General features: G+C 37.5%; 1 protein-coding gene across 1 annotated transcript in view; it reads left to right on the top strand.

The window, feature by feature from the left end:
- Nucleotides 1–25,091, top strand: part of LOC147605888 (uncharacterized) — a 77,170-nt gene that overhangs the window by 17,041 nt on the left and 35,038 nt on the right. The window contains exons 4-8 of the mRNA XM_086792560.1: nt 16,758–16,857; nt 19,327–19,402; nt 19,610–19,665; nt 19,750–19,849; nt 19,961–20,002. Of these exons, the coding sequence (XP_086648686.1) occupies nt 16,758–16,857; nt 19,327–19,402; nt 19,610–19,665; nt 19,750–19,849; nt 19,961–20,002 (374 nt within the window). The remainder of the gene's footprint in view (nt 1–16,757; nt 16,858–19,326; nt 19,403–19,609; nt 19,666–19,749; nt 19,850–19,960; nt 20,003–25,091) is intronic.

The raw sequence follows: 25,091 nt of genomic DNA, 5'->3' as shown, positions 1-25,091 counted from the left end.
TTCTCTCAAGGACGAGGACGAGGAAGAGGCAGAGTAGGAGAGAGGACCTTCACTTGCCACAAATGTGGAAAGCCAGGACACATGGTGAGAGACTGCTACACAGCAAACCGAGTGAAGAAGGAACGACATCGGCAAACTTCATGGAGGCTCCAAAGGAAGTGGAGTCGGCTTATCTTGTCAGAGAGAGAGAGAGAGAGAGAGACCCCACAACCCATTGTAACCTGCCCCAACAAAGTAAAACCACCTCTGAGCCCCCCCGATGATGTAGGCCAAAAAAGTGGTAGATGTATGTGTGAGCACTTTAGTCAAGGTCGCGGGCACTTATAGTAGCCTTGGACACATAGAGAGAGAGAGTGTCAAGGACTATGGAGTTTAGGGACTTAGGGCACTGGTCGCGGGCTATCAAGTAAGAGGGAAACTTGGTATAGGGTCCAGGTGTGCTAGGATTATTCACTTGAGGGGAGGTGTTGAAATATACAAGTGAATAGGGTGTGTGCGGGAACAAGCGCTTGGTTAGAGGCTATAAAAGAGAAGATGTAAATGTGAAAAAAACCTGTGTGAAAAGGTGAAAAGAATCTACTGGGAGAGAATAAAGGGTAGCATGAGAAGATTTAGGAAGTGTGGAGATATTCTGGGAAAAGAGAAGAGGTGGAGAGAATCAGGCAAGAGGTGGAGATATTCTGGGAGTGAATCATGGAGAAATCAATGGGATTTGATGCTTGATGTAAACTCTATAAATTGAGACATAGCCCTAATGAGAATTTGCTAGTTTTTGAGTATCCATGTCTACATTAATCTATTTGCTAATTATCCACTAATTACATCTTAATCATTTGCTAATCACTTTGTTAAGTATAGAATGGGCATGTGATATACCCATTCCCCATTGACTTCCATTGATCGTAAATCACCAATTCTTAATAAAAAAAGCAAGTCTAATCCATTCATTCTCAAAGGGGAACATGGTGTGATAGAATTTTTTGCTCCGGTTTCTAATGCACATTTAGCTGTAGAAGTGTGTGCACATCCATGTTCATCTACATGGTCTTTGTTGTTTTCCATTTAGAATTATCTCATCAGCATCAGGTTGGGTGTTGGGTTTTTTGGATCTTTGATAAACTCCCATCAGTGGTGGCGGGTAATCTTTTTCCCTAGTTTCTACATCAGATGCCATCATTGTTATCTTGTAAATATTTCGTGGATTAAGTTTATAGGAGGCTAAGGTTATAATTTTTTTTGGAAAGCCATAATAGCGAGAAAGCCTGGAAGTGCTTTTTTCCAAGCTTTTTTAAATTAGTTTTTAGAAAGCTAAAGTTGGTAAAACGCTATGGCTATTTAAGCCTTTGGCTTCTATTTGTAAACGGAGAGAAGAGAGTCGGGCTTGTAAAAAAATAAGTGTGGGCATTGAAGATAACAAAGAACGGCTTGGTTTTCTTACATCACATAAGCTTTCGAAAAGCTATTGCTTTCTCTCTTCTAAGTGTATATACAAGAGAAAGAGAGAGACAGCTTTAGGCTACTGCACATAATAAAGGGAAGATCATCATCCTTGTTATTTTGTCTTATATTCGGGATCTTCTTTGTGTATATAGAGCAGAGTTACACGCCTCTATCTCTCTCCCTCTCTTGTGCTGTTTTTTCTGCGTTGCGTTTGCTCTTGTGGTCCCAAATTCGGTCATCATCTCCGCTGCGCATTCTGACATGGTATCAGAGCCCTGGGCTCTTTATTATTCTTGGGATTTGTGTGAGCAAGACGGGGACTATTGTGTTGCTGATTGGTAGATTGTACGGGACTGTTTGGGAAGAGGAGACGCAAGAGGATGGCGGGTTGATTTGTTGGTGGACAGCCACTTGTTGCAGGTGTAAGTTTTTCTTTGTTCCCACCCGCCCACGAGTACATCCCCACAATGGCAGATTTGTTAGAGATGGCCGAGAGGCATGTGAAGATCCCTACACTCCCCAGGTTCCCGGTGGATCGTCAGTTGGACGGGAGCAACTACGGCATATGGAAGGTTATGATGAAATCTATTCTGGAGTCTTACGACCTTGCTGATTTCGTCGTTGTTGGGGTTCCACGGCTGGAAGTAGAGGAAGGGGAGTTACCGTTGATCCGAAAGGACCGGCGGAGAGGCACATGTACAGATGTGGGATCATGTCAATGCCAGGGTCCATTCGTTTATCTTTCTCAACTGCACACCGCAGGTATTCAATCATGTAAAGCATATGACGTTGGCCAGAGGTATATGGCAGCATTTGGCCTCTCTTTACAACAGGGTATCGCCCATGAAGAGGATTTCCTTGGAAGTACAGATGCGGGTTATGAGCCTTACAAAGTCATTGACGATGCGAGAGCATATTAACAAGTTGCAGGCTCTTCAGCACCACACAGGAAGTTCTTCTGGCTGGGAAGGAGATATCGTGAGAGGACATGGCCATAACGTTGCTGTTGCACTTTTCCTCTCAGTACTCAGCATTTTAGTTGCTTTTTATTACCAGTGGTGACTAGCTCAGCACCATCACATGGGAGGAGCTTGTGCCCATGGTCTTGGACCAGGAGGAACGATTCACGAACCCTCCTGAGGGTGGAGGTTCATAGGCTTTAACTGGCCAACGGTCGAAAGGCCGTAACATGGGCAAAGGGAAGGCTTCATCAGAGAAGTCTTCTGAGAAGAAGATCGTCACTGATCGTGAGAAATTAAAGGCAGAGAGGACGTGTAATGATTCTGGCGAGAAAGGCCACTATTGGAGACAGTGTCCCAAGAGCGGAAGACCGAGAAGGGTGAAGATTCCTCAGCAAAAATCATGAAGACTCATGTAAGATTCCTCCCTCCAGATTTTAAGGTGTACAGGTTTAAGAACCTCCCCTTCTGATCTTGTAATTATTCCCCTCTTTGAAATAAAAGAAAGATTCTGTTTTATCCTGTTTTGACCTGAAGAGAGAAAATATCTAGAGAGAGGTAATCCAAAATTGAGATATTTTTGGATATAAAAATCCTCCTAGTATCTAAAATGGTTTTCCTTGAAACAAAAATTCAAAAAGAATTTTCCAATGTGCATTTGGAATGAATTAAAAATAAGTATAAAGGACCTTAGCTTTAGGGTCTAGATTCTCAGAAATTTTTGGATTATGGTCTAATTAAGGTTCCTTTGGGGCCAATAGAATCAATCCAAGTGTGGGGAGGAGATAAATCTAATTTATAAAAGAAAAATACCCAAAAATGAGTAAATGTCCACTTAAGATGAAGAGTTGACTGAGTACAAGGTTTATTCGTAAAAAACTATGAATATTACTTAAAAATTTGAGATATTTTGGGTATAATGATTCAATTTTGACACCTTGGTAAGGAGAAGGGGGCTCTTCAAGGAGGCGACTATTTCACATTTGTGGTGGAGTTTTAAACTCAAAAATATTGTGATATTTTTCTCTCTCCTCTCTCCTGGAATAAACCAAATCAAAAGGGGAGCCAACAAACTAGGTCCAAATCTTATCCAAAACTGAACCTAGAAAATTCTAGAAACTAGTTGGACTTGATTAGAGGCCTCCCTCAGCCAAAGTGAACCTAGAAAATTCTAGAAACTAGTTGGACTTGGTTAGAGGCCTCCCTCACCTATAAATAGTTTCAACCAAACTGAACCTAGAAAATTCTAGAAACTAGTTGGACTTGGTTAGAGGCCTCCCTCACCTATAAATAGATCCTTAGCCCTTTGTAAAAAAATAGAAAAACGATACCATGCCAGTATTATATTGAAATAATGATATTTTCTATTATCCTCTAAAAATCCTCTACAAATTGGAGAGATTGGAGTTTATCTCTCTCTTCAATCTTCCTTGGAGTCTCCATCAACATACCAAACCAATTGATTGGTTTGGGGCCTCTACATTGATTAAAGAATCAAGCAATCTAGGAGGTAAAGTGTGGTTTATGGTCTTTTTTTTTTAAATCTCCAAATGTTCTCTCTTCTCAACCCCTCTCAAGCTTGAGAAGCATTCAATTGAATGGCTTTTTAATACAATTGAAGTTCTTCAATGAATTGTAGTGAATAAACATATAAATTTTTATTTATGCTTAAATTAAATGTTTTTTTTTAAGCATGTCTCTCTCTCCCCCAAAGAATGGTCATTCCTATGACCTATTCTATATGCAAATGAAGTTTCTCATCAAGCAATTCTCTAATCTAAAAGTAATTTCTATGCTTGTCAAATTGAGGCCAAATAAGTGGCTTTTTAATGCTTTTATGCTATTTCATTCATGGAAAAATTAGGAATCAAGTCCATAATTGGATATTGATCCAATTAAAGGTTATTCTATCATATGATATTACTAAACTTTATGTTTTCAAAGTTATTGAGAATTATTAGTAATAGCAGCGAAGCTATGGTAAAAATTTTAAAAAATTAACACATAAATCATTTTCATTCATAATATGAAAAGAGGACTTCCTACCATATTTTAGGATTAATCATCCTAGATTAATTGAATGATTCTCATTATAATCATGAAAAATTTGATTTTTATGTTTATGCATAAATAGTTAATTAGAAAAAAGAGAAATTTTTAGTAATTCATTTTTATGTTAAAAGAGTAATCCCCATGACAATGGAAATCCATGTATTCCAATGAAGTAAGAGAAAAATTGGGATGCTAAAATAATGTATATTTTATTTAAAAATTAAAGAAAGATTTTAGTTAAATTTATCTTTTTGCATAGATAAATTTAAATGATGAAAAAGAAATTTCTACCATATCAGAATTTAAATATTTAAATGAGAAAAAGATAATTTTTAGCATATTGAAATTAATGGGTATTTTATTTAAATTCAAAGATGAATTTTAGATAAATTTATAGTATCTATGAGAAATATTTAAATAGTAAAAGAGGAATTTCTATGACATTTGAAATTCCATCATTTAGATGGAAAAAGAGAAATTTCTAGCATATTGAAATTAATGGATATTTTATTTAAATTCAAAGATGAATTTTAGATAAATTTATTTTATCTATGAGAAATATTTAAATGGTAAAAGAGAAATTCCTATGACATTTGGAATTCCATCATTTAGATGGAAAAAGAGAAATTCCTATGACATTTGGAATTCCATGATTTAGATGGAAAAAGAGAAATTCCTAGCATTTTGAAATTAATGGGTATTTTATTTAAACTCAAAGATGAATTTTAGATAAATTTATTTTATCTATGAGAAATATTTAAATGGTAAAAGAGGAATTCCTATGACATTTGGAATTCCATCATTTAGATGGAAAAAGAGAAATTCCTAGCATACTGAATCAATGGGTATTTTATTATGAGAAATATTGATGACAAAAGAGAAATTTCCATGACATTGGAATGCAAATAATTAAATGCAAAAAAGAGAAATTTACATGGTATTTGAGATTCAAGAAATTAAATGGAAAGAAGAGGAATTTTTAGTATAATTCAATTTATGATTACTTATCAAAAGTGGAAATATGGGTAGAATTAATTTCTGTAAATCCCATGAATTATTTTATTCAAAAGAGGAATATTGAATATAATTCAATTGAGGAATTGAGAAGGAATATAGAAATAGTCATTTGAGAAAAGGAACCTTTAAATAGACCAAGCAATTGGTAGAAATTTAGAAAAAAGTCCCATTATCGGAATCAAACTAGAAAAAGCTACTAAATGGGAATAGCATGTGAAATGGATGCGATAAGATGTGGATGGATGAATGAGATGAGATGTGAAATGAATGTGATGTAAATTGAGATAGATGTGAATGAATGATATATGATGTAAATGAATGAGATGTGATGGGATGTGAATATGGGTAGATGATGCGAGTGGATGAGATATGATGAGGATAAATGAGGAAAGATGTGATGAGATAAAAAATGATGTGATTGGATGAGAATAGGAGTACATATGGATTAAGTAATGTGGACAGATGTGGAACAAGGTGAAAGATGAGAGTTCATTAAGAAACTGTATTTATGACCTGTTTTTTAAGACGAGAGTTTATTATGGAAACTGTATTTATGACCTATTTTTAAATGACTGTTTTATGTCAATAATGTTGGGGAAGCATTTTGACCATCTTGAGAATGAGGTCATGAAGACCTAACAGATAAAGTTGCAACAGCTTACTTTGGAGAGTCAACGGAGGACGTCTCGCATAGCAAGGTCAGCCGAGGTCTTGGACTAGCCTCCGTTTGATTTAAATGGTGAGATTCCCGTACGGTGGATGAGGGACCAAGGAAGTAGCCTATCACTGAAGCACTAGATGACCTGCGAAGGATCCTAGAGGGTGATGACCATACGGTGCTCGGGCTCTGGGTCACCAAAGATACCCACACGTGTGTCAAGGAAGATATTGGAACAAGAAGTAAGAGTTGTTTTCTGCAACCGGGCATGGATCTGGTTGATTTACCTAGCTGGTCCTCAACAATAGAACCTTTCTAGTTTCTCCATGCCATTCCTTATATGCCTACACAACATGTTGTGTGTCAGAGTGTCTTCCATGGCTCTTTTATATGGATCTGTTGGTTGATCTTCCTGATCTTCAATAGAGATTCCATCTTGATTTTTATAAGTGAATATATTGTCAGGTACTATGAGCTAGGAACTATCGAAAAGGCCCCTGAGGGACAGGTGGTGAGCATTCTGGTTGCCAATGATACCATAGGTACACCGATAAAGGAATGATTGGAAATTAGGATTCAACCGGATATTTTGGAGGATTATGATCAGTGACACTATGGTTTCATTAAATGATTGTTTTAATGATAGCTGAATTGATGAAAAAGGTAATTTCATATAGGGTGTGTAAGTGGTATGACTGGCGTTAAATTTGCATGAATATCTGGCTAGGAGGCGTGGGAACTCTTTTCCCTGGTACCCGGGACAAAACCTAACAAAATTCCTAATTGGATCCCATCACTATAGTGGTTGGGCGGTTGGCTAACCCATGGGACTGGATGGGGTTAGGCTGGAGTGATGGATCCATAAAATGACACTCAATTCTGTTATAGTACGATAGATGAAATAAATCCAGGATAGTAATTGTTCTATGGAAAAAGAATCAACGACTATGCCTCTCGATGGGAAAAAAGAATCAACGACTATGCCTCTCGATGGGAAAAAAAGCGTTGGTTTCTATGATCCAAGTGCAAGTTTCTTCCTTGATCTGACCAAGTGACTCACAGGTTCGGTCGGATCAGCTTGGTCAGTAATGACCCTGACTACGTTAGAGTACAAATTTCTTGGAGGAATCACCCGTGCTTTCCGGTAGGGGAAAGTTTTTTCGGGTTTGGTTTTTGAAGAACCAAGGGATTAATCTCTTGTCTAGATATTCGTGGTGGGCGAGGCCCTGAGTGAGGGATCGTGCCCCGTGTAAGAAGTGCTACTTTTGCTACTAGCACCCCCGAATCTGTTGCGTGGAGGGAGCGGGGATCTTTCAACTCGGGCTTTTGTGCACCTGGAGATGATGGACACCGATGTTTCATTTTCTTCAGGCAGGGAGGAGGTTGGAGGATTCTCCGTAGTAACGGATACTCGGGAGTGGATTCCAGACAGTGGTGCTTCCTCCTGTCATTTCTACGGCATGCACAGGATCATGGACTCTTTTACACAGGAGGGGGATTGATTGATGGAGTCCGAATCCATGATTGGAGTAACTCAGTTTGGGAAGGAGATCCAAACATGAGGAGATCTACTTGAGAGGCCCAGGAGAAATTTTACGGAGCAGTAAGAGGAAGTCATCTTGCCTTGTCACTGACAGAGGCAGAGTACCGAGCTACTTGTGATGCTGCTTGTGAGGTGGTTAGGCTGCAGAGGTTGCATTGCAGGATTGGGCTTCCACTAGAGGAACCCATGGTCATCCAGAGGCACTTTGTTGGTGAAAAGATCATTGCTGAGATGACATCTTGCTAGAGTTCTATTCGACAGAGGGGACAGTACAATGGATGTCTTCACGAAGTCTTCACGAAGTCGTTATCTCAAGATTTGCTCACGCAGGTGTTGAAATTTGAGCATTATGATGAGCTATGGTGGAAGCCTAATTTCCAACTCCTGGTTAATAATGTTGCCAACTATGGGAGTTGGCAAGTGGTGTAACTACAAAAGGTGTAGAAGCAAACATACATGTGGATGATGATTGCATCTTCTTATGACATTGCTGTCTGGGTAGTCCGAGAATATGGTAGATAAAGAAGCAATGATATTTTTGGTATTGAGGCAACTCTACCAAGGGTCAGTTTCCCTCCCATCATGCCTTAACTAGGCTTTTTCTCTTGTCAATTGGGGCTAGGCCCCCTTGTGTTTGGAGCACACTAGCTCCAATACACAAGAGGCATGTCATGCTACATTATACAAGGCTTATAGGCTAGATCCCATGCCTCCTAAGCTTGGAGATGGCGCTTCTTGATTCTCCATGGTAGAGGCATGTCTTGATACATTATACATCGCAGACCCTTTTGGCTAGGGCCCATGCCTCCTAAGCTTGGAGATGGCACTTGTTGGCCTATCGAGCAGCCTCATCTTGCTGATGATTGACTTAAACAAAAGCCTTCAAGTTTTGTGTCTCCATGTCACTCCACTATTGTGCATCTTTTAAATCTTCATAAGGTTGAATGGGTTTAGGGCTTGAATGGTATGCATCAATGGTCATGAGAGAATCCATGGTAGGAGTAGTGGGTGAAGCTTGAGGTAAAGTGTGGAGACTTGGGGGCTGTGGGATTCCTCTTCCATAGAAGGTTCTTGTTGTTGCTGAAAGAACATGCCTCGTAGATTCCAAATCTGGATTACTAGGTGCTCAATATGCCAACTCCATCCTATCGAGATGGGTAGATATAGTCTGCATTTTAGCCATCGTTTTACATGTCCATGGATGCCTTCTTGCTAAGAAGAAAATTAGTGAGTGTTGAATCCATGGTAAATATACATATAGAGAAATTCTATACGAAGTCGAACATCAAAGAAAATACATGAATATGATAATTTTTGGCTACCCACATATATATACATGTACCAATTTTCGTAGTCAATCCATAATGTTGTTGTCGACCACCTATACACACCAAATCCCACATCATCAATGCCACAACACCACCACCACATCATCATCACTACTATGTGGTGGTGCCATTTGTAACCTATGATGTCTAATTGTTCTTTGGAGCAAAAACACATGTAGCTCAAGCATGAGTGTTCCATTCAACAAGTGCATGTGATGCCTTAGGTACTTGGGGTTGAATAGTATTGGGCTACGTGCCATTGTACTTCATCTCAACACTCTATGTAAGCAAGAATGAGTGGAAGTCTTTGGGCTTAACACTCTATGTAAGCACTAATGAGTGGAAGTCTTTGGGTTGAAACATCTGCATATCCCATTGGAGTTTCATGTCTAGCCATTGATATAAGGATTTTCATTTCTTGTCCACATTAGAATTGTTCAACTAGAAGGCTAGGTGAGTGACCTTGTTGGAAAAGTGGAGGGGGGCTTGCAAATTTTGATGCTAGTGCAATAAGAGAAACTATAGTTTAAAGTCTGTGAGAAAATGATCCCATCCATATTCTACAATACTAGTTCGATAAGAGAAACTATAGTTTCAAGTCTGTAACAAACTGATCACATCCAATTCTACAATACTAGTTCGATAAGAGAAACTATAGTTTCAAGTCTGTAACAAACTGATCACATCCAATTCTACAATACTAGTGCGATAAGAGAAATTATAGTTTTAAGTCTATAACAAACTGATCCCATCTTATTCTACAATACTATGCTAGACCAATCATGCAACCCTTCAGTGACACCCCTTGTTAGCTTGGTAGGTGAGCTTTTTCAAAACTAATGTTTCCTTATCTATTCTACTGGGCAAAAAGAAAATGAGCCTAAAATTGATGTAGCCAAGAATGCAAGTCATAAGGATTGAGTTCACCATTAGGCTTATTAAAGGTCAACCTTTCCAAAAAAGGGTTCCTTAAACTTGAAGAAATGAGTATCATCTTGTAGTGGAGGGTATAGCCCCATATACACATGGCTATAGCCCCATATGAGTACACACGGCTATATCCCCATGCAGCTATAGCCCCATATGGGTACACACGGCTATAGCCCCATGCAGCTATAGCCCCATGTAAACTCGCATTGTAGAAAACCACAAGAAAGAAAAAGGGCCAGAATAGGGGACATGTTTCTCTCCCATTTTTCCCTTATTTCGTTAAACATGTAATGAACATTAAAAACATTTATGTATACAAGCACAAAAAGTGATGAACATTGAGTAAAAAAGGGCAAGCTGTCATTTATCACCTTACAAATAACAAAAATATGTAAGCCCAAAAATTTATGAATAGCGTATACATATAAGCCCAAAAACGTTCTACAAAATGAAGTGTTTCCAAAATTAACACATGATCTTGAAGCATGGTGTATCTCCTATTATAATGTCCTAATTAGGAAACAAACTAATATTCATTGTCTTCATCCTCCTTAATGTCATCATCATGCCCACCATGTGCTACATCTTCACCACCTTCATCCTCATCCTACATTACATACAATGAAAATTGTTATACATAACTAGTACTACATCACTTTCATATAAAGCTTCAAAGAAATTAAAACCATGCAGATAGACTTGTGTCACCTCATAATTTCCTTTTCCTCACCGTCTCAATTAACACTCCTCATTATTTTAACCATTCCCACATTTCATCTTCTTAATTTTTGAGAGCTAGCTAAAGCGTGGGGATTCACTAAAAAGATTATATGGTGAGTGAGAACAAAAAAGGATAAAACCATAAAATAAAGGCATAAAACTATAAACAAAATACGTAAAACCATTGTGACAAAACCATACATTATCCAAAATTTCCAAATTATTACGAATTAGAAAGTGAAAAAAAATATACATTAACACTCTGTATCTACACATGCTTATGGAAGAGAGCACCAATATCTTTGTGGAAGAGCAGGGAAGGAAGGAGATCAAGAGTAGCCAAGGAAGAACAAGATTATATTTTGGGTATAGGGTTGTCACAGTAGTAGGAGGGGGAATCTATTTTTTTATAGTATGCAGCTATACGTTCGGCTAGAGCCATGCGTGTAGTAACACTTGTAGCCATGCAGAGAACCGTACCATGTTTGGTACCTATGATCTCACTATTGGCACTACTCTTTAACTATTTTCTCTCACTATTTATGGGGTTGTGCAATCACACACTTGTGGTGTAGGTCCCATGCATGAATGGTGATATCTCCCAACTCAACTAATAGGAACTTCTCACAAGGCCAAGAGGGTGCTGCATCTTTACGGGTCCCTTAGTCGCTTCATCTACTTCTTTTTCTAATGGTAGGAGCATCGCACCATAAGGATACCACCAAAAATAAATTGCCTTGATCCCAATCATGGACCGCTTTTGCTGCTCTTGCCCAAGGTCAATTGATTTAGCATGTCATAAGAAACTTTGGTGGTGAAGGAATCTAGAACCATAAAAATAATAAAAAATGTTAAACCGACAATAGTGATGGGTACATAGTGTACTAAGCTTAGTGGCACGACCTCCATTTGATCGGCTACTACCAAAGGTGTGCATCTAGTAACTTTTTGCATGATATTCAGACCTGAACTGCCATCCACTATGATGCTAGGAATTTGGGTACCCTCCAACAAATCTATTACCCTAGGAATTTGATGATGTAAATTTGTTAGTGTGGTGAAGCACACCCCGGACTACTAGGATGTGAGTGGAGCGGGACCTCACCATCACTATGATCTTGGTGTAACTACATAGCTTGGATTCTTACCACTACTAGATGTGACCTACATTGACTTTGACAAATGAAGTTCTTAAACTAACTAGATTAATGAAATCCTCTCCATATTGGGGGCATGGAGTACACATTTGGAATATGAAATCCTCTCCATCTTGGGGGCATGGAGTACACAGTTGTTGCAAGAGAGTAATCTTGACTTCTAGGTTAGTAAAGAGGATCTCCCATTTTGCTAAAGATGGAGGGGTGGGGCTAGCTTCTTACAATTATTGGCTATATTTGGGGTTGTATAGGTAGCATTTGAGGTGCCTAAGTGTGAGTTGAGGGATTGGCTCGGAGGTGGGGTGCAATCAAGCTCTTATAGTGCATCTCTATAAGCTTGTTCCACCATCATAGAATTCATAGGGGGATTGGAGAACAGATAAGAGAGATAATATATTCCTTATGATTGGATCACTACTGGTACCTCAAGAACTGTACTAGATATTGGGTTTCCCCAAAGTTGGCACCAAGGTAAGTAGGGAGGAGAGGCCTAGGGAAATCTAGTACATCTCCAAAGAGAATCGACCACAACTCCTTAAAGCCTTAAATTTTGCATTCTTTAAGGACTTCTTTTAGTGTTGCTCTCAATCATGACTTTAAAAAGCCTCAATTGTAACTCCAAAGAGCCTTCAAATCATGTTGGAGAAGAGACTCAATCACCCTAAAAAGACTCAATTGCTTCTTTTACTTGTTTTTCTAATGGTAGGAGTATCGTACATTAGGATACCACCAAAAATAAATTGCCTTGACCCCAATCATGGACCGCTTTCACTACTCTTGCTACCCAAGGTTGATCGATTTAGCATATCATAAAAAAATTTGGTGGGGAACAAATCTAGAACCATAAAAATAATAAAAAATGTTAAACCAACAATAGTGATGGGTACATAGTGTACTAAGCTTAGTGGCACGACCTCCATTTGATCTGCTACTACCAAAGGTGTGCATCTAGTAACTTTTTGCATGATATTCACACCTGAATTGCCATCCACTATGATGCTAGGAATTTGGGTACTCTCCAAAAAATCTGTTACCCTAGGAATTTGATGATGTAAATTTGTTAGTATGGTGAAGCACACCCCGGACTACTAGGATGTGAGTGGAGCGGGACCTCACCATCACTATGATCTTGGTGTAACTACATAGCGTAGATTCTTACCACTACTAGATGCGACCTTCTCATAAACATTGACAAATGAAGTTCTTTGACTAACTAGATTTATGAAATCCTCTCCATCTTGGGAGCACGGAGTACACTGTTGGAAGAGAGTGATCCTGACTTCTAGGTCAGTAAAGAGGATCTCCCATTTTTCTTAAGATGGAGGGGTGGGGCTAGCTTCTTACAATTATTGGCTATATTTGGGGTTGTAGGTAGCACTTGAGGTGCTTAAGTGTGAGTTGAGGGATTGGCCTTTGAGGTGGGGTGCAATCAAGCTCTTATAGTGCATCTCTATAAGCTTGTTCCACCATCATAGAATTCATAGGGGGATTAGGGAGGACAGATAAGAGAGATGACATATTCCTTATGATTGGATCACTACTTCCACCTCAAGAACTGTACTAGATATTGGGACAAATGTTTCCACAAAGTTGGTAATGGGCATCAAGGTAAGTAGGGAGGAGAGGCCTAGGGAAATCTGGTACATCTCCAAAGAGAATCAACCCGACTCCTTAAAGCCTTAAATCTTACATTCGTTAAGGACTTCTTTTAGTGTTGCTCTCAATCATGACTTTAAAAAGCCTCAATTGTAACTCGAAAGAGCCTTCAAATCATGTTGGAGAAGAGACTCAATCACACTAAAAAGACTCAATTGCATCTCACACTCAAAAGATTCAAAAATATAGAGAATTACAATAATTTAAAAGAAAAGTAAAATTTAAATATAAAAGTTTTAATTTTAGAATTTTTAATCCAAATTTAAAATCACACATGTTATTCAAAGGTTCAGAAATATAAAGGATCATAATGATTATAAATCTTCAAAAAATAGAATTTAAATATAAAAAGGCTTTTATAGTTTCAAAAAAACATGTCCATTCAAATCATAAATTTAATTTTGTTGATTGTTCATGCCTCTTGATAGTATGCAAATCCTAAGATAGTATAAGGATTCAAAAAATAACACCCCTAAAGTAGCGACGATGAACCTTGGCATAGAGGGACGTCATGTAAGTTGACAATAATTTTACCTCATTTCGAGTATTTGTATCTCCCAATCCCTAAATAATAGGAAAATTTTGAAGTCCATAATTGTAAGGATCTTGAGGATCTCCATGACTCATTCCTTCACACCTCTTATCCAAACTCCATCATTTTGAAGTCCATAATTGCAAGGATCTTGAGGATCTCCATGACTCGTTCCTTCACACCTCTTATCCAAACTCCATCATTTTGACCCTTAATTTTGACTTCTATAAGATAACAAAAATTTTTAATTGGCACAAATTGGCTTTTACCCTTTCTTTAGGTTGTTTGTATGGAATCAAGATAGCCAATTAAAAAATGAAGATTGTTTATAGAGTCTATACTATGCATGATGGAGTTCATGGTTTATTTTCTTGTGGATGACTACTAACATGAGGTTATAAATTGCACTTTCTTTTAAGGTGAATTTGGGCATGTTCTTGGATTCATATAGGTATATCTTCATGTTGTATTAGCGGACATGCAAATTTCACATTGTGAAGTTTTCGTCCAAGTTGCAACCAATTGATATTATGTTAATTCTTTCTATCTTTAGTGGTGCATATGCCCTATCAACTACCTTTCTCTTGGAATAATTATTTCTATTTGTTATGATCCTTAGTGCTAGGCTTCAAAAGTATAGCAATATTGTTACTACTTTTACCAACTTGCTAGCACCTACATAGGGGGTAGGCATGCCTAAACTTCTAGGACATCCATAGGTTGTTGCGAAGGGAACCTTAGGTACACTCCATTTTAGGCAATGGGGGTGCTCTTTTTTATGCTACCTTTGGATTAGGTAGATGTGATTATTTTTTAATCACTTCTTAACCATTTTGTACCAAATCTATTTATAGGCTTCCATCTAATGCATATTCATAAGTCTTTTTCCACTCTCTACATTGCTATTAGGCTAAGCTCTTGCTTAATCTTATGTGCTTAATCCTAATCACTTCACATCTTCATTCACCATGATTAATCTTAGTGATTAGCATCTTGCTTAAACCACCATGGATTCTAACAACCCACACATATGAAATGAAGCTTCTTAATATTTTAGATATTAATCATCATAAATAAAATAATTTAGTTTTGATCTCGGATTCAGTGTAAGATCCCTTTCATGAAAAAACTGATGAAGTGAATTGAGGTGTCTCTTTAGTTGAGGTATTGATAATCATAAATAAAAGAATTTATTTTTTATCTTGATTTTACAAAGATTCCTTGTAATCTCCCGTTCATAGAAAAATTGATGAAGTGCACTAAGGTGCCTCTAGTGAATTAGATATGAGAACATATTATAACTCAACAACTTCACTTCCAAATCTTCTTCACATTTATCACCACACAACAATTGTTTGTAGAGGGTTTTAAAGTCTTTTATCAATGAATTATTTGATTGTTAATAAGGTTGGAACTATGGGTCGAAAACAAATGCCCCACCTTGCATAGGTGTATATATTTGCTTACATTGAGTTACTGCTTGATGTCATGTAATCTTTGATATAATTTACCAATCACAAAATTCTCTTGATTGATTAGGCGTAAACAACGAACCAAAGGCTTTAGAACTGTGATAATTCCATCTAGATTTCTTTAGAAAGTTATACTCTGAACAAAGGTTATAAATCGTATAGTAGCATCTATGAACTTAGGATTTCTTTCCAGCCATCATTCTAGGTGTCGATGAGCCACTGTTTTTTTTCGATCAAAGTCGCTTTCACTTTTTGTAGATATTCCAACATAAGATAATAGTGGCAAATCATGTTACATAAGATATGTGATGGCAAATCATGTTCCATAAAATGTTAACAGATCTAAGTTTGAATGTAAATGAAATAAGGCATATGTGATTTGTGCTATGTAGAGAAAAAAGCAAAAGAGATACGCTAGAGATAGAATGAAACCAAGTTTGTACGACTCAAAGAGATTGATTAGATATCTTGAACCTCCACCAAGAACATGCTTTTTATAAGTATAAAACCTTATCTATTGACTAGTTCACTCAATGACACATGGCATAAAGCTATGATATCATTGCTTACACACACACAAAAACACACACTAATACACTCATAAGAAGTGTTCACATGTAGTTATACCTGCTGACTATATACTTATCCTTTGACTTTGGAACCCCTACAATGATTAATAGCAGGACAACACATGTTGTCTCCAACATTGTGCACTCGAAGATTGGGCAGCTTGTAAATAGGTCCAGGTCATACAACAGGTATAGTATGATAACATAACATTACAACTATCCGTGTAGGAGTGTCATACAAGAGATTGAGAACGGGTAATAGCTTTAAAAGCTGATTGTACAGCCAGTATAGATCTGGTGTACGGACCATCTGTGCAGCAGAGGCCGTCTGTACTCCGTACTCTGAATGTATTTTCTTTTAGGAATATTCTCACTGGTTTTTTTCATTTCCGTGATGAGGAGGAGCTTGTTTTTTTGGCATGAGAAGCACAACCACAAAGGGTGAAGCACGTTATTTGTTGAATTTGGTATAAGAAGAAGACGCATGTTAACGCTAGTAGAGAGGGAGCAAGAGAGTGGATGGATGACGAAGGTGAGCTGGTCATCGTGCTGTTTGAGAGTCTGCAACTCTAGGAGAGAGCTAGTTTTATGGCTTGTAAAGCCATGGAGAAGCTGCACGCATACAAGCTCCCTTGGCTTATTGGCTAGAGTGTGTTTCTCTTTGCGGGTATGATCCTATGCAAGTCACATTTTGTGTGAGTGGTGTACACACTCTTGTCTTCAGTCGGCTCTTATGTGGTTTCTCGTGGTGTGGTTGTCCCTCGCGCGCAGGTGGGTGTTTCTATGACCTTCACCACAGTCTGCACAGCGAAGGGTGCTTTATGGTAATTTTTAGCCAGGCCAGGCCATGTAGAAGGCTTCCAACCACAATTGTTTTGATCCTATACATAGCCCAAAAGAATACAAATCACACGAAGGGGAGGATCATCATGAAAATTATGAAGTAAAAGTTGTAAGGGGGAGAGTTTTCTTTGAAGTGCAAGGCAATGTAAGGATGGATAGATTTGTGTTGGTTTAGGGTAATGGAAGTACCCTCGTTTCCATGAACAACTTTCATCCTGAAGGCCTGTATGGCTAACAATTTTGCCCTCACATTATTGGTGCGATGAATGTGGATTAGCTCGATGAATATGGATTAACTCTAGCTTGTGGAGAGGGGCTAAAGATGGCTTGTTGTGCAACCATGTGTATAGTTATGGAAGAGTACTTCTATGGAGATGGACTAAAGATGTAGAAGCATTCATTTAGTGTGCGAAGATGAGGTGCAGACACTTCTGTATACATGAAGATGTAAGCAAATCCTCAAAGCACAAATAATTTCCATTTAATCCTATGGCATCATCAAGATAATGCTTACACTAATAAGCATAATGCTTACATTAATAAGCTTCATACTTAGATGTAGTAGCTAGCGGTCACAACGTTACCATTAACTTTACGTTTATGCTTATTAACCCACTTTGTACCAATGGTCTTTTTACTGTAAGGTAAATTTATCAAATAATTCCTATTTAATCCTATGTCATCATGAATCATAATGTTTACCCTAATAATGTTACCATTAGCTTTACATTTAAGCTTATTAACCCACTTTGTACCAATGGTCTTTTTACTATGAGGTAAATCTGTCAAATACCAAGTGTCATTTTTTAGGACGAGTCATACTCATCTTGGAAAGGCTTGCATTAATGATCATTTTTTTATACTTTTTCAGAGAAAGCAAGTTTTCTTTTATTGCATATACTAGTATCAAGAGCACGATCCACAAAAGAATAGATACATGATGAGAACCCACATGTGTCCTGCTAGACAAAGAAATAGCTAATTCTCTATCGAGTAATGTCTACACCAATCATTTTGGAATACTCTTGGGTTCCTACTACATCATGCATCATCCACAATTGCCTCATCAATAGGCTTATGTTTGGGCTGAAAGTTTAACTAATTTTCAATTGGTATATGGGTTGATTTGCAGCACGTTGTTGTTGATCATGAACTAAGTTTTGAACAAAGACAATATCTTCACTCACCAAAATCGTCGTTGTGATCAAATGGTGGAGTCTATACACTTTACTTTTTGAATGTCTTACCATCGAGCTCATTGCGTTGTTACTCAGGCGTAAGAGCGTAATCAAGATAACCAAAAATATTCCAAGCTTTATAAGGGGTAATTATCTGTAAGGCCTTGGTGGGACATTTGTTTAGCACATAAGTGGCACACATAATTACCTCCAACCAAAAAAGATAAGGCAAATCATTGTCTCTAACCATGCAACATACTATCTCTATGAGAGATGTTCTTTCTCTTAGCCATACCATTTTGCTAAGGTGTATAAGGCACCATGCGTTGATGTCTTGCTCATTTTTCAACCATATATACATGAAACTCCTTTGATATATACTTTCTTCGTCAAAGAACGACCACTTAATATGCAACATTTTATAGGGTATACTTTCTCTAACTAAGAGGAGATAACTCAATCTATAGCAAATTAGAAGAACATAATGAGACGAGGAGGTGAGGGCTAAGAGAACCTATTCTGATATACCAATTGTTAGACTAGTGACAAAGGTTATTTATACACACATACAAATGCAGCAAGCAAGAAGCGATAGAGAGAAACATAATAGTCAATGTAGATTGATGAGAATGAGTGAAGTACAAGTTAAGTGACATAATAAGATCACTTACACTTTCACTCATAAGAGTATGTATAGATGTGCGAGGAAAAAAAGATCATAAGAAAGAAAAAGGTGGCTTGGCTCATTATTAGCCTTCATCCACACACAACATAGATGGCTGGATACATTTCAGAGTACCATATAGATGGCTACATACACTTCACGATTATGGGTAGAATAAGCATGAACAAATGAAATATATGGTTCGTGGGAATTCGGTACCTTCATTTCCGCGAACTCCTTTGATCCAAAAACAACTCGATTTCTAACAAATTTCGGAAATAAGTATGCACGCACAAACCGTTCACTTGCATATTCACCCAATAACTTTGTTGCATTGATTTTTGCACGCATCAGTGTCCTAACTTCTAAGGTACCTTACACCTCTGCTCTGCCTCCTTGTGCCACTCCATGCGTTACCGCGTGCCTCTGTGCTCTGGCTTCTGGGACGAAGACACTACTTTCTATGGAGGAGCATTTATACTTGCTTTTGTGCATGAAAAACTTGGTTGTTTTGTGAGAAAGTTAAAAAGTGTACAGCCATTGTAAATCTCATCATGTTTTTGTGGTGCTCTAATTTTTATTTTTTTTCTGCACTTTCTGCATTTCAGCATGCAAAGCATACTGGAACGCTACGTAAAGTGCCGAGAAGATTCCGAGTCTACTGACAATAATAATTCCTCAGATGTGAGTCGATTTCCTGATATGTAAATTTTCTGACTATAAGAATCTTAGAACTGGCATGCTGAAAGCGTAGCTCACAGACGTCGTCAATTGAACAAAACGTGATGCTCACTCTTCCTAGAGTTCAACAAAACGATCGTCAGTGATCAGGAAAATCTTATATTGTAAGGGCAAAAAGCCACATCTGATCCGCGTGTTGTGCTGCTGCAGAATACGGAAAAAGATAGGTTGGCTCAATACACTGAAAAGTTGAAAACGTTGCAAAGGTACCCTCTCATAAACGTTGCAAAGGTTACTGCGGGATGATCGGTTATATTAACCTTAACTGTAACTGGGTCTAACCCATGCAGAAATCTCATTGGTGATGATCTAGAGCGTCTGTCCCTGAAAGATCTCATCCACTTGGAGCAGCAAATCCATGAAAACCTGGGACGTGTTCGTGCAAAGAAGGCAAGTGCAATCTATTTGACCTAATTTCTTTCTCATTTGGTATTCTGCTCAGGACATTCTGTCTTTGTTTTGTCATCTGAGAAATTTCCATGCTATTCCATTTTTTTATAGGAGAATTTACTTCTGGAGCAGTTCGACGAGATTAAAGAAAAGGTACACCACCCCCCACCCCGCCCACACACACACACACACACACACACACACACAGAGGGTGGGTTTATTATCATCGGGATTCGGTGGAATGCCTAATTAGCCTATTAGACCAAGAAAATACAGTCTTTATACAGTTTGTATAGAAGATGCTAGCATCCCCTGATGGCATTACAAAAAATAAATGATCTATTAAATGGCTTCGAAATGAGCTAATGCATGAAAAGATTCAAACCATTGGGTTCTAAAATGCTTCCCTATCAGTGCTGCATGCTAACTGGGGATCACAGAAATATGGTTATAAAGCCAATAAATGATCTTATCTTCTGAGGGTATGGATAGTGAACCCTCCATGCGTCCATAGAACATGTTGAGATGATGCTCATGTGCCTGGCTGATTTGTGGTTGCTATCTCTTTGTGATCTCCTCTGTGGCTCCATGTATCGCGAGCCTACCAGACACTGGGCCTTCATGAAGACTACGCCTATAGGATACCGATGTCTCTTGTGGTCGGCGGGCCTTAGCTTGTTGACCTCAGAATTTCTGTGCTTTGAAAAAAAAACTTATTTTTAAACCAATCAAAATAAGGACAACTCTTAATCCTATCCGGTTTTTATTTCCTAAATCTCTACTATATGCCGTTTTGATAAAAACGAAAATATATAAAAATCATTCCTTAAAATAAAGGCTAAAAGTCTCAGCCAATTTTTCTTAATGTGGCCAGTACAAATACCCTAGAATACGGTTTTTTTTCGAGCACTACCTCACATGGAGAACTCATTTACAATGGCGTCGTATGGCTCCCTCAATATATGCAAACCAATCCTTAGAAAGAAAGGAGTGTTTGGTTACTATCTTCCCACATTCAATTGTCCTTTTTTATAAGTCACTTCTATGCTCATGAACCTTACATAGTTGGAGGGCCAGATATTTGTGGTAGCTTGTTAGTGTGTATGGATGTACGAGTGTATGCTCCATGTGTATGTGTGTGCTGTTTATACACATAAATACATACATACATACATACATATATATATATATACATACATATATACATATATGTGTATATATGCATACACACACATATATATGTGTGTATATATGTGTACACACACATATAAACATGCATGTATATATATTATGTGTATATATTATGCATATATATATGTATGTATGCATGTATATTTATATATATAAACATCCACTGAAGACCCAATGGGTTTAGGAGACCTAAAACTGTTTCAAAATTTAAGTTTACAAACATGGAAACAAAAACTACCAAACAAAAATAGGCTTGCATAGAATGAAGGTCTATATAATGCACAACATCTTTTACCTCATATTCATCACCAATTTCATCCTCTACTTCATGAACTCCTAATTGAGTTCCTACCATTGCCTACTCTTTCTTTAAGTGTGAGCATCACCTTCCCTTAGAATGTAGCTAAGCAATGAGCTTTCATTGATATTCATGTTACTTGGTTAGGCAAATTATCATCTCTCAACGATAGCAGGCACATCATCTTCCACCTCATATTTATTACCACCATCGTCTCTTACCTCACGAGCTCCTCAAAAAGTCAAAGAACCTTTCTTAAGGGTAAAATCGATGATCATTAGTTATATGAAGTGTCCCTATGTAAATGAGGTAAGCAATTATGTTAGCATTACATGGGATGATGAAGAAAAATTAGGAGATATTCTAGGAAAATAGTGAGAGAGAATTTAGGAGTTGATTGAGGGAATCCCAAGGATAAAATATAGGGGTCACTTCATGATAATATTCTTGTATCTCTTTTGCTATTTAAGAGCCATTAATCAATGCAAAAGTATCTTATCATTTTTAGTATTATCTTGCTAGTCAGACTTGTTGTTTTTTCATGGATTCTCAAGTTTTAGTATCTGATCCTCCCTAGAATGTTCTCAAGTTTTAGTATCTGATCCTCCTTAGAATGTTCTCTTTCTTTGTTTTTTCTAACCTCTCGTGGATTTGAGTTTCTTCTCTCTCAGATTAGGGTTTTGAATGACTTTATCCTTTTCTTTGTTTTTTTAAACCTCTCATGGATTCTTGAGTTTTAGTATCTGATCCTCCTTAGAATGTTCTCTTTCTTTGTTTTTTTCTAACCTCTCATGGATTTGAGTTTCTTCTCTCTTAGATTAGGGTTTTTAATAACTTCATTCTTTTATTTTTCTCACAACATGTAGGCATATGCATTACGTGTTCCTACATATATAGTGGATAGTGACGATACTAAAACCATGTCACAATCAAATGTCATCCTTGTCTACTAAAACATGGTGCTGGACTTTGTCTTTAGTAAGGACAAAGGTCCAAATTTCAAGGCTTAAGGGCTTCTATATATCTTTGTAGAATATGTGCAACGAGTTGTCCTATAACTTTCATGCAATAAGCTTGAGCTCCTCAAATTCTAATCTAGATTTTTGACAAGGTTCCTCATTCATAATCAAAACAATCCACACCATTACTTTTGCATGCTCACAATGACTATTTATATAATGTGTTTGCTGATTTTCAAGACATTACACATGTCAAAGTCGTTTTGAAGTCTTTGAGTGTTTGTTTCAACATTCCCTCCACAAAAGCATTCTTTAAAAAATTAAAGCTTCATTTAGCTACAACCATTTCCATAAAATGGACAAGATTTTGTTACAGATGTTTATATTGAGACACATATATTGCATACATTTCTCTCTATTGTCTCTTATTAATCAACACACTTTAATGTCATGCTTAGCATTATTTTTGAGCTACACTGTTTGCCATAGATCATAATCTCTAGGAAGAGGAACTTAAATTTTGACAAAGATTCATTACCTCTAGAAGAATAATCACGTTAGCTTTAAACCTTTATATTAAGACACAAATTGGATCTCTCTCTCTCTCTCTCTCCTCTCTTATTAGCATACTTTGATGTCACATTTTAGCAAGTCAATATTGTTCTTGTATAAGGTAATTGTGTAAATGCATAGCTTAACTATACTTAACTTTTGTCAAAGTTAAATCAAATATGATTGCTGTCTTTTGGTGAAGCCATTTAAAGTGTGTACAAGACTAGATTACACTATAATAGAATGAAAACACCATATCAGGGAGGTTGGGAAAATCCCAATTCCCATTTTCCAAGATAAAAAAGTGGGGGCATGGTGAACCCTTTAAAGATTTTGTTAAAACCCCCTCATGTGAGATATCATTGGAAAGATCTTGAAGAGTAGGTTCTAAATCCACATTCTTCAACATTTTTGGAATTGGTATGCTCAAGATACATCAAAAAATAGATTGAAAAGAAAACTCCCAAAGTAATGGGATTTTTCCAAACTCCCTAATATGGTCTTTGAAGGTATAGCCATGTGAGGAGCTAGGAAACTCAGTGTTATTTTTGAAGGCTTCAGAAATCATTGAATGGCTACTAGCTTAGCTACAAGCGTCTGCCTATAGCTAGGCCAGTAGTAGCTGTGGTAGACTTGTAACAAAAAAATAGGGAACTCCCCTTGCTTGCACTATAAAAACTACAATGCATGCAAGGGGAGTCACCTATTTTTTTACTTGTACATATGCAAGTGAATGCAAAGGCATCAAATTCGGACAAAATATGCACAAGTAAAAAAAGAGGGCTCCCCTTGCTTTTGCATTAAAAAAACTACAATGCATGCAAGGGGAGCCTCCTATTTTTTTACTTTTTCATATGCAAGTATGCAAGTGAAAGTAAAGACAACAGATTTTCACAAGATTGAGGCCAAAGTATAGAGAAATTAAAGTCAACTATTTTGCACAAGCCATAACATAGATTTTATTACTTAATCATTGAAAAAGTACATCTCAGGTAGCAAAAATGAGCAATGCCTTATTATACACAAAGCAAGAAGATAAGAACATAATAAGGTGTATAAGCACCAATCCTATGGAGTTGGGGTTCCATCAAGATCCTCATTCATGAATGGGCCATTTTTCGTCATCATCTTCACCTTCCTCATCAGCATGTCAGGAAGTACATCCTCTCTAGAACCACTAATAGCTTCATTGAGTTACTCTTCAGTGATGACTCCACCTTTAAGCAACCATTTCCAAGTCTCGTTGTTTTGATGGTAGCACCAATAATCCACCTCTTGCCATATAGGGTGACAACGAACAATCATTTCTTGAAAAAAAAAAGAGAATAAACATAAACATCACGAGAAGTAATTACAACTATTATAAATTGAAGGATTCAAGGACTTACAAAGTCCTCCTTTCAATGGTCCTTCCCACCTAGCTCCCAATACGATGAGCTAAACTTTTTTATTTGTGAGTTTATTGTTTAATGCTGATTTTTGTTGTTTTTGCTTCCTTGCATCTTGGATGCACTTTCTCCAGTCGTCCTCGCTTGTGCACCCATATAAGGTGGTGGGGAAATAGCCTTCTTTGCATTTACAATGTTCCTTGCCCTTCACCGAATCCACAATTTCTTCTTTTGGAGGAAATTCATCATCCTCATTTAAAGCTAATCCTCAAAGAACTACTCATCAATAGGGTTGGGGAATCTCTCATCTAGGCACCTATGGACATAGTAAAGGTATCGAGTGGATTGTTGTTCCCACCTCTTAAAGAAAGAGTTATAGGTGGAGTTCATAAGTTGTTTGAAGTGCGTACTATATGTCATACAAGACTTATCCATGAAAACTCCACCATCACTCCTTACAATGTGGCATATGTAGCCCTTTGGATTTAGGTGTATGGGAGGGAGGTGAATAGGTCCTCTCATTTATAGCCCTAAAAACATTTTCCTAGGCAAGACTCCCCCACCTCTACCACTCCTACAGTGATCATGCAAATCAAAAATATGTAGGGGTTTGAAGAGTAGAAGTGCATGCAAGGGTTTGAAGAGTAGTAGTGTGAAGAGAAGTTTGAAGAGGAGAAGTGTGGGAACTAGGCGAGAGTGGAGGAAAAATGAGTTTGATGAACAGTTGGAGGATTAGTCAATAGAGTGGGTATGTGGGGAAGTGATGTTGTTTCTCCTCTGAAAAGATAAGCGGATAGAGCATGGAGAATATAGTATGCTCTATGCCCTATGTATACCTAGAGTATACATGCTCT

This window comes from Cibotium barometz, chromosome 58, assembly GCF_041138505.1.
Source record: "Cibotium barometz isolate CiBa-2024 chromosome 58, ASM4113850v1, whole genome shotgun sequence".
Lineage (NCBI taxonomy): Eukaryota > Viridiplantae > Streptophyta > Polypodiopsida > Cyatheales > Cibotiaceae > Cibotium > Cibotium barometz.
Note: the sequence above shows the minus strand (reverse complement) of the source record. Positions and strands in the feature narration are given on the sequence as shown.